Source organism: Montipora capricornis, chromosome 7, assembly GCF_036669925.1.
Source record: "Montipora capricornis isolate CH-2021 chromosome 7, ASM3666992v2, whole genome shotgun sequence".
In the NCBI taxonomy this organism is placed as follows: Eukaryota; Metazoa; Cnidaria; class Anthozoa; order Scleractinia; family Acroporidae; genus Montipora; species Montipora capricornis.
The window spans coordinates 27,816,394-27,826,393 of record NC_090889.1 but is presented as its reverse complement, the minus strand read 5'-3'; the positions used below and the strand labels follow the sequence as shown (position 1 = coordinate 27,826,393).

General features: G+C 40.8%; 1 protein-coding gene and 1 pseudogene across 2 annotated transcripts in view; one reads left to right on the top strand and one right to left on the bottom strand.

Annotated features, from left to right (window-relative positions):
- The window catches only part of LOC138057588 (ryncolin-2-like), a 3,339-nt pseudogene extending 613 nt beyond the window's left edge, over positions 1–2,726 (bottom strand).
- The window catches only part of LOC138056740 (uncharacterized), a 55,213-nt gene that overhangs the window by 37,843 nt on the left and 7,370 nt on the right, over positions 1–10,000 (top strand). For both annotated transcript variants that reach the window (XM_068902607.1, XM_068902606.1), the window contains exons 18-21: positions 6,477–6,586; positions 6,919–6,978; positions 8,097–8,211; positions 9,334–9,459. In XM_068902607.1, the coding sequence (XP_068758708.1) occupies positions 6,477–6,586; positions 6,919–6,978; positions 8,097–8,211; positions 9,334–9,459 (411 nt within the window). The remainder of the gene's footprint in view (positions 1–6,476; positions 6,587–6,918; positions 6,979–8,096; positions 8,212–9,333; positions 9,460–10,000) is intronic.

Sequence of the window (10,000 nt, the reverse complement as noted above, 5' to 3'; positions counted from 1 at the left end):
TGTCTATCTTAATTAACAAAGGGTTGTTTATTAAATCACCAGAGTTTGCAAACCTGAATATTTCCCCCCCAACTCAGCTGGTATTTTGCTCGCTCACTTGCCACTGTAACTGAACTGTACTCGGCAAATGCTGTATTTCCATGAATGTCTTCCAAGTCCACGCGAAGCTTGTTGCTGCTGCTTACAGTCAGGCGGTGAATCTTGTCCAGTCCAAGCCAAAACTCTCCGTTTAGATTACCAAAGCCTCGTTTGTAGGGCGTCCCACGCGCGGAAGAAATCTACGGAGCCGTCTTGTCTTTTTTGAAAGACCGTCCATCCTCCGCCGGCAGTTTTGTGATCACAGTACACTTCAAATTCTCCCAGACCATCGGGATCGATTTTTGTACACACCACTTATCTTTTCGCCAGAATTGTAAACATCGGCGCAGTTCTTGTTGACTAAAAATTACATAAGCGGGATGAATTCCTGTTAGATATGTTTTGGTTTCATCGTTATCTCTATCCTCTAAAAAGTTGAATAGACATCACACAGGGAAATACTATACGGAGCTAGCGAATATTTCAAAAGCAATTGATCGTAATTTGATTGATTTTTGCGACGGAACAGATGTGAAAATTCTAACCCGACTGGTGTCTTCGAAGTAAATGTATCTAAAATGTATAACTGCAGACCTTTGTCTTGAGAGCCGCCAGATTCGTTTGCTTTCAGCGCAGTTATTGCTTCTTTGATCTCAGTGTGAGTTGCTGCTCGATCTTCTTACAGCAGTGTGGTCCGGCGTAAAAGTTGTTATTCACGTTGCACTGGGGTTTACTAATACCAGGGCTTTTTGTTGTTTGCACAGAAGTTTTGGCAAATGTCCCAACGAAAATCCCCAGTAAAAAGCAGAGCTAGCTGGAATGCCATTGTGCACTGGTTCTTTCAGGAAAACTCTTCTGTGAAGTGGAAGCAAAAACTGCGGGTATAAAATGATTTCTAAGACTTGAGGTTCAGTTCATTTAGTCTTTCCAAACCAGATTTTTCTTGTCTCCTGCGCTCTATTTTGGGAATGCTGAATTCATCGATTCCTACCAATCAAATAACAACACATTGTAGTGACTCACAGACGAGGCAGTTGACAACTTTCTGCTGACAATAGGAGAGTTCATCAAAATTTTATGAGATTTTTCTAGCAAAAGAACATGGGCACCCAACGAGTAATTATTATTTCGGTAATTGTCTGTTCGGAAGGATGGTGGGTTAACATTTTCAAATATTCGAACTTAAACTTTCGAGGTGTAGTAAGATTTTTTCGACATTTCTTCTGAACAGAGATTTAGCTATTTCAGAAAAGTAATGAAGTGTGAAGAGTGCGAAGAGATGCGTAGAAATTTCGAAACCACATTGAAGAACGTTTAAATTTTGCTAAGCTGAGTAAGAGTGAACTGTGACGCTGGAAGAAAATTTGAAGATTTATAACTTCTATCATTTTGGCCGTAGTTTTTTTGAGAATCATATTAAGGGCAAACGTTCCCTAAAATTTGCGGGAAAAAACGACGACTACTTAATGTAAAGTTTTTTTTTATCAGACCCGTCACGATTTCTTTAACTTCAGGACAAGGCAAAAAAGCCATGAAGGACGTTCTACAGCAACCTGAAATTCCCGTAGAACATCCGAACAGATATATATTTTGAAGGGCTGCTACAAACTCACTAAACGAGCTTTTAAAGCATTGTGGAAACCATTTTAGGTGATTCTGACAACTTTTAAGACAACCGGCCGTTGGTGCCACGAAGAGAAACCCTCGTACGGGATGATGAAATAGTCAATTTGACTTTGCGTTATTCTCATCTTTGATTGATGGTTTTGTGCTTCGGAATAAATTTGTTTATCAGAGATTATTAGAAAAAGTCTCTCGCTCATGGAAAACCTCGAGCTCAGATTTGCTGTTAAGCAAAATCAAAAAAACATATTGATATCTGTCTATTTTATACAGCCATAGTTAGAGCTATAGATCAATTTATAAAACAAGGAAACGAGGCCGCGGGCGCAATTAAATGATTTTTCGTTGGCAAGGAGGAGCCTTACAAGTTTGCCATTGAAGCTTGCCTTCATTGGCCGTTTTTATACTAGAGACGCATAATCCGTCCAGACGAATTATGTGTCTCTCATGTTATCCGTCTAGTGTAAAGACGGGACGAAACTATATGAGACGCATAATTCGTCTTGGACGAACTTGGGCAAACATTTTTCTGCGTCTGTTAAATTCGTCTAGTATAAAGACGGGCACTAGACGCATAATGCGTCTGGAAGAACTTTCCAGTTTAGTGCGTCTTCGAAGACACGATAAAATAGATTCTTCGTCCAGACGCATAATGCGTCTTGTGCCCGTCTTTATACTAGACGAATTTAACGGACGTAGAAAAAATGTTTGCCCAAGTTCGTCCGCGACGAATTATGCGTCTCAAGTATAAAAAAACGGCCATTGGCCGTTTTTATACTAGAGACGCATAATCCGTCCAGACGAATTGTTCGTCTCTCATGTTATCCGTCTAGTGTAAAGACGGGACGAACTATAGGAGACGCATAATTCGTCTTGGACGAACTTGGGCAAACATTTTTTCTGCGTCTGTTAAATTCGTCTAGTATAAAGACGGGCACTAGACGCATAATGCGTCTGGACGAACTTTCCAGTTTTAGTTCGTCTTCGAAGACGCACACTAAAACAGATTCTTCGTCCAGACGCATAATGCGTCTTGTGGCCGTCTTTATACAAGACGAATTTAATAGACGCAGAAAAAATGTTTGCCCAAGTTCGTCCCAGACGAATTATGCGTCTCCAGTATAAAAAACGGCCATTTGCTGTTTCTGGAGAGCTTTGCCGGCCTCGGGAATAGTCAAACACTTGAAAAAGTAATTAACATTTTTAGCCAGAGTGAAGTGTGAAGAAATGTTCAGGTTAGATATTTATCTTCGTTGTCGATCCTCTTTTTTGTGAGGCATGTGTGTAAAGTAAGCTTGGATGTGGTACTGTTTGTATTGCACCGAGCCCTAGTCCATAGACCAGATGCATGGGTTGATAAATTGGACTTGTAATGGACTGCCTAAGTGGTCGAAAACAAAGATCAGTCAAACGATACTAAACACAAACAGCAAACGGCTTACGTCAAGCACAAATCTGCATTACGCCAAAGATGAAAGAAACATGTTTGATTTTGCCTGTTTTCTGTAGATACCAAGCAACTTCTTATAAGAGAGGGACGAGAGAGAGAGAGCGTTGGAACAAGATAATTTTCGAGCTTTTGTGACCAGCAACAGTTTCATTGAAACACAATACAAACGTTTCTCTGTTGACTCCCCACCACAAACACGCCAAAAACAAATACAGACTAAAGCCGGAATTCCAAAAGACAATGAATCGAAAACACATTGAAAAGATTTCTCAACCATTTCCAACCTACGTTCGCAAGAGACAATATGTGACAAGCCGTCAATTTGTAGGATTTGTTTCGTTGATATAGGCGTCACCACACTGTTGGGAAAATCGGGACATTAAGGGCTTGTTTATATGGTCTCGCTTACCCGAGACAGCCCTCCTTCCCGAGACAACTTTACCGAGCGTCTATATGAGAATTGCGTGAGCGAGACAAAGTTGACCTTACTTAATTATGCATGTATTTTAAGACGCATCGCATCTTCAAAAAATGCGTATCATCATTTGCCTTTCTTTTTTGTTAAGTATAGTTGCGTTTTCACATTCAGCAAATGGACTGACAATCTTAACGCAGCATTAATATGTAGTTTAAATAAAGGCTGTTTATGAATCGAGAATTTTCCGTTGACAGCGTTGAGAATTATGGCGGGAAAAAACTTTTTCTTTCGAAAGTAAACTAAAAACATGTATAAGCTCCCCAAATTGTTGCTTCTTTGATTTTTATTTTGCTGTCTCGTCTCGGGTGGTCGAGCCAAACGGTTTACATGCGAACAAGTTGTCTCACCTGCCAGGGTTACCCTACCTGCCGGGGCGAGAGACAACTCGCCTCCCCGAGTTGTCCCGCCACCCGAGTTGTCTCTCGCCACCTCATGTAAACGGTTGATATAATTTTTTAAACTAATGAGTGGGTAACTCGGGGGGAGGGTTGTCTCGTGTACCCGCGACCATATTGTAGCGACTGTACCCCCCTTAGGAAAGCTTGTACCAGTCCCGCGCAAAGTTAGTGTTGATGTCGGATTAAAAAACACAGAAAGAAACTACTACTCGCTGTGTTGTATTAAAGGAAAAACGGCCTAGAAAAACCGAGACGAAGTTGCGGGACCAAGTGAGAAATCCCGAGCGGGCAAGATAGCTCCATCTTGCCCGCTCGGGTAGCCAATCACAGTGCGGGATTTGGTTCATCTTGCCGCTCATGGAGCTAGTCATATAATAATCCCACTGCAGTTAGTTGGTTGCGGACCAATCAGAGGCGTTGCGGTCATCAGACCCAATTCAATTCATCTTCCAAATCGGCACCCTTAATCCTCACGGTATTAACGAACGCTTTTAATTTAAACTAATATATTCCTATTTTCACGTTGCCATGTTACCACCAATAGCGTAGCTCCTACTCTACTATAAAAACTACACGTAACCCACAATTCCTCGATTCGCTCTGACGAAGGGCTAACGGTCGAAACGTCAGCTTTTAGGGCCGATTTACACGGTGCGATTTTTGTCGCATGCGACAAGCTCACGACAGGCCATAAGACATGACTTACGATTGTCGTAGCGTTTTAAAACATGTTTTAAAATGCTACGACATTTTTCTGACGTACGCAACAATCGTAAATCATGTTGTGGGCCTGACGTAAGTCGTTGTCGCATGCGACAAAAATCGTACCGTGTTAATGGGCCCTTAGAATCTATGTACGGTGGCCAATTTACATTATCAACTCCGTTGATAAAACCCCACTTTTGTATATCAAATAAACCTGTTGCGCGGTCGATTTTTGGCGCATGCGACGTGAAGCTTTACAACAGGCCTAGGACATGACTTACAATTGTTGCAGCGTACGCGACAATCGTAAACGAGTTGTAGACATGTCCTAAGCTTGTAGCGTGCGACAAAAATTGTACCGTATAAATGAACCTTCAGAGACCTTAATACAAAAGATATACAAAAGTAATTGTCTGGTTTTCCCCGCAAATATTGTGGCGTCATACGCCAGCGTAGGCAATCCGACGTTCAAGATACAAATAAATGGAGAAGCTAATGCAAATCAGGGTTATTTGCCACGAGCGGGAGACAGTGTTTGATTATTTGGAAGCAAGTATCTTTCGAGTATCTTCCCTCTTGGATACCGATTGGCGAAATCTGAAAGCGAGCGCCTGGGTCAAACATTTTCAAAAAGCGTGAAGAGATGTCAATGTATGACTTAAAGGAACAAGAAATGTATTAGCAAAGTAATTGTCTGGTTTTAAGAAAGAAATAATTGTCTTTTTTTGAGTACACCAGATGTTTTGACGAATACACCAGACATGACATTGTTTTAAATATGAAATAAACTGTTTTAAAGTTACCCGAACTATAGTTTAGTTGTGAGTATTCATCATGATATGCGGGAAAGATAAAAGTACGGCAGCGCGTTAGGTGTCTCATTTAACTTGCCCCAGACTGCGAATCCGTAGAGGTCCGTGAAAATATGCGCCGCAAGGAATCACGTCTGTTCTACTGATTTTATAGATATTAGAGAGAGAGAGACGGCTCATGGTCTAAAGTATCCCGGGAAAGGATTGCGAGATTTGGGGCATAACTGTTATTTCTGAATATCATGTGAGGCTAGTATTATAACACAAACTACATGTGTTGGCGTAGACTTTTTCCATTTGGTGACTTCTCAAGGGCCGATTTACACGGTACGATTTTTTTTTGTCGCATGCGACAAGCTCACGACAGGCCCACACATGACTTACGATTGTCACAGCGTTTTAAAACATGTGGCAGCCATTTTGTCCGTCGAGGTGATTATCGGCTGATAATCCAAGAGAGCGAGCCAATGAGAGCGCACGATTTTGTATAATCACCCGTGTGTTATACTAATAATTATTTTTCTGATCTGCTTGATTCTTCCTTTATTTTTCAGGAAAGGATCAGAGTGCCAGTAAGGGTGTGGTCCTTTTGAAAAAAATAGTGGAAACAATGACAAAAATGTTGCAGAAACAAAGGCAACTCAGATAAAGACAAACTATGTTCCCTTTCAAGAAGATGAACAAAGTGGTAAGTGATTGCTACAGTACATGTACACTGTACGTGTAGTTGTACTATCATCAAGGTTCTGAACACAAAACAATTCTTTCATAGATCTTGGATAAGACCGGGAAATGGGCCAGTAGTCGTTGTTGGACATTGGGTTGTTTGACCTTATGTCTGTCACTTAAGAGATCAAAGGCCTTCTGTAGAAGCATAGCTTCATCTAAAACATTTGTTTATGGTTGTGTTTTTTATAATATTATTGTTTAAGCTTCCATCTGGACCGAAAGAGTTGAAAGAGCTTGAGACTGAAATAGCTGGTCTGACTTTCAAGAATAATCCCACTTATGAAAACTTTTTAGCTTCTCAGAAGACTTGCAAGTAAGTACTCTTGTCTTAATGTACTTTTAAAGGAAAGAAGGAAGGAAGGAAGGAAGGAAGGAAAGGAAGGAAGGAAGGAAAGAAGGAAGGAAGGAAGGAAGGAAGGAAGGAAGGAAGGAAGGAAGGAAAGGAAGGAAGGAAGGAAGAAAGGAAGGAAGGAAAGGAAGGAAGGAAGGAAGGAAGGGAGGGAGGGAGGGAGGGAGGGAGGGAGGGAGGGAGGGAGGGAGGGAGGGAGGAAGGAGGAGGGAGGAGGGAGGGATTGTATTTTAAAACAACTACAAATGCACATGTACATGTACTTAATTTAATGATTAGGGTTGCCTTGCTTTCAGACCAGGAAAATGGCCTCACCTGAAGGACTCATTGATAGCCTTTCTCAAGAAATATCGCTGGTGAGTATCAGGGTGAAACTTGTCGGCAATTGCATGTGAACTTGCCGCCTATATTCGTTGGAAATTACCCCAAATTTACATGAGAAATGTTTGAAGAGAAAACACGCCTTGGATCGGCAAAGTTTTGTTTTGTTTACCTTTTTAACTACATTTGGAGCATGACAATACAACTTTTCGTCACGACAGATGAAATACATTGGACGCAGCTTTAGAGAATGCAAAGGAGCCTGAAAGGGGCTACACGTGTGTCATGCTATTTTAGTGTCTTTTCGAAACCTAAAAAATTAGTGTCTTGCCGTCAAATGAATTTCCAAATTTTTTTTTAGAATATCCATGTACTGTACTCTCTCTGAATAAAAATAGCCAAAATTTCATGATATGAGTGTTCTGTTCAATTACCCGAATTCATGCTCCAGAATGCGGGAAATGCATTCTAAGGGGCCCAAATTTCAAAATTTTCCCAGGGGAGGATGCTTCCCGGATCCCCCTACAAGTTTGTGCCTTCAGCCCTTGGGAAACACGCCTTTGTTGTGTGTCGTCCATTCTCTGCTTACTCTTAAGGTTTTGCTGACTACTAAAATTCCTTTTGAAAATCCTGGAGTAAGCAGTTGTTTGATCTACTCGCACATTATTTTGTTCATGGAAGTGGCAATCACATTACATGGCATGGAAATGATTATTGTACATGTACATGTGGTGTCTTAATGTATTAATTCAACTAATGATTAATGTAAGGCTACAGTGTATTAATTTTTGCCTCACAAGGCATCTTTCTTACAAGTACATGTACCAAGGTCCAATATTGATCTTATGGACTTGGTTGATACAAAACTAGAGTGCTTCTGAATAATGTGCCCATGTCTTCTTGTTAGCTTTTATTTTTGTATAGTTTGGTGACATTTAATACAGTTTGAGAAATCATCTTTTGAAGAAGGTTATTTGCTTTTGTTCTGCTTTGCCTAAAGAGAGATTAGTACTCCTGTGAGAAAAACTTAAAATGCATGTCAGTCAACATAACAAAAATACAGTACGATAAATCTCTTCATCTAAAGGCCTGCATTAATGAAAATTATTGATCTTTAATAACAGTTCCTTATTCTCGTCTTCATGCTCTTTAGCTCTCATCCAGCAGGATGTATTGAGGTTTTCAGTCATTGCCATATGTTCAATGAAGTGAAGCAGACTCTTTCTGTTTGTGGCTTCACTGGCTGTTTTCCTAGCATCTGTGAAAGGGTAAGTATGTAATGTTGGTTAGTGGCTCAGGCGGGTTTCTTTTAACAGAAAGGGTGGTCTTCAGGTCACAAGTTGCTTTGATCCCAAATACATTTCAAAGTTCCTGTACACTGCTTTGGATTCATTTTGCATGTCTCTTGCGAAGTTCAGTGGGATTAGTACACAAAGTGCTGTAAGAAGAAGGAAATTATTCCTTGTTAATTCAAAACGAAAGCAATTTTTCACTGCGCACCAGTGGCACAGTTGGTTGAGCATCGGGCTGTCATGCGGGAGATCAAGGGTTCGAACCCTGGCCGGATCAACGCTTAGGATCTTAAAGGAGGAGAAAGTGCTGCCTTCCTAATTTCATCTGCAAACGGTTAGACTTTCAAGTCTTCTCAGATAAAGACTATAAACTGTAGGCCCTGTCTCACAAATACCTTCTGTGTTCGTAAGTTCCCTGTGGGACGTTAACGAACCCACACACTATTCGATAAGAGGAGGGGATGTAGTCCCCGGTGTTGTGGCTGTCCTGTTCTCTCCAGCAGAAGTGGCTGGCTTGACAGTGATCTGTCTAAAAAGGCCTATGAGGTATGAGGCCACCTAAGCAGAAACAGCCATAAGCCAAAAAGGGACTTTACCAAGTGCTGGAACATGTAGATATAGATGTAGATGAGCTCATTAATGTTGACTTACTGATCCGAGTTACTTGAAACAAGGTTAGCATTAACCATTGGTTCAGTAGTTTCTACAGTAAATCTCTAGTATCTCATGGTATTTAACACTGGTTGACCCTGACCAAGGCAAGCTTGGAGCAACTCAAGCCAGGATGTCATCAAAAGTCTGTTGTTTCATCAAAATTAATGGGGAGCTTTTGTTTCTCTTGTTCTATGTTGCTACTGATGTACAGCATTGAAAGGGAGAAATAAAGACCGGCAGTTGTTACTTTTTGAAGATAGGTGTGACAATAGGTTATTATTGTCTCTTGACATTATGCTCCTTTCTGCGACCTGCATGTGTTATTGAGCCACAAAAAGTAACAATGATAGCACTTTTACCTCAAACTACGTATACCAGTAAATGTTATGTGCATGTATGAATGGACTTTAATTGTATATATTTTGCTGTTTTTTGTTATAACAGATAAAGCAAACTCTTTCAAAACTAAATCAGAGTGATTCCTGCCTCCTCGCTGCTTCTTGTGCTGATTGGCTTGGCAAAACATTATGTAATGCTGCTTTCCTTAACTGGCGCAATGGGTACAGAACTGTAAGTTTTCAACATCATGAGTTGATACCATACTTCATACTCAATTGCAATAGAACCGAGGTCTCAATGGGAATTACAATGTACTTAAAACTGGTAGGTAATACAAGCAACCAAGGGCAGTGCAGGGATGGCGCAGCACCCACCTCCCACCTCCCACCAATGTTCCCTGGGTTTGACTCCCAGACTCGGCGTCATATGTGGGTTGAGTTTGTTGGTTCTCTACTCTGCACTGAGAGGTTTTCCCTGGGTACTCCGATTTCCTCTCTCCTCAAAAACCAACGTTTGACTTGAGTTGCGTTAATTGTTAATTTCAGTTTACAGTGTCCCCAATTAGTGCTCCAGCGCTAGAACGACTAGACACTTCAACAAAAAGTTATTTTCCTTTTTGCAGATCACATAATCTTTCTGTGTTATAGTTGGTTTCTATTTTCTCTTAGTTTGTGCCCCTAACTCAAAATATTTTTCTTGGTGAGATATACCTTTTCACACTTTGCAAAAATATTCTTTTCTTTTCACTTAAAAAGCTCCAATTTTAGTGTGC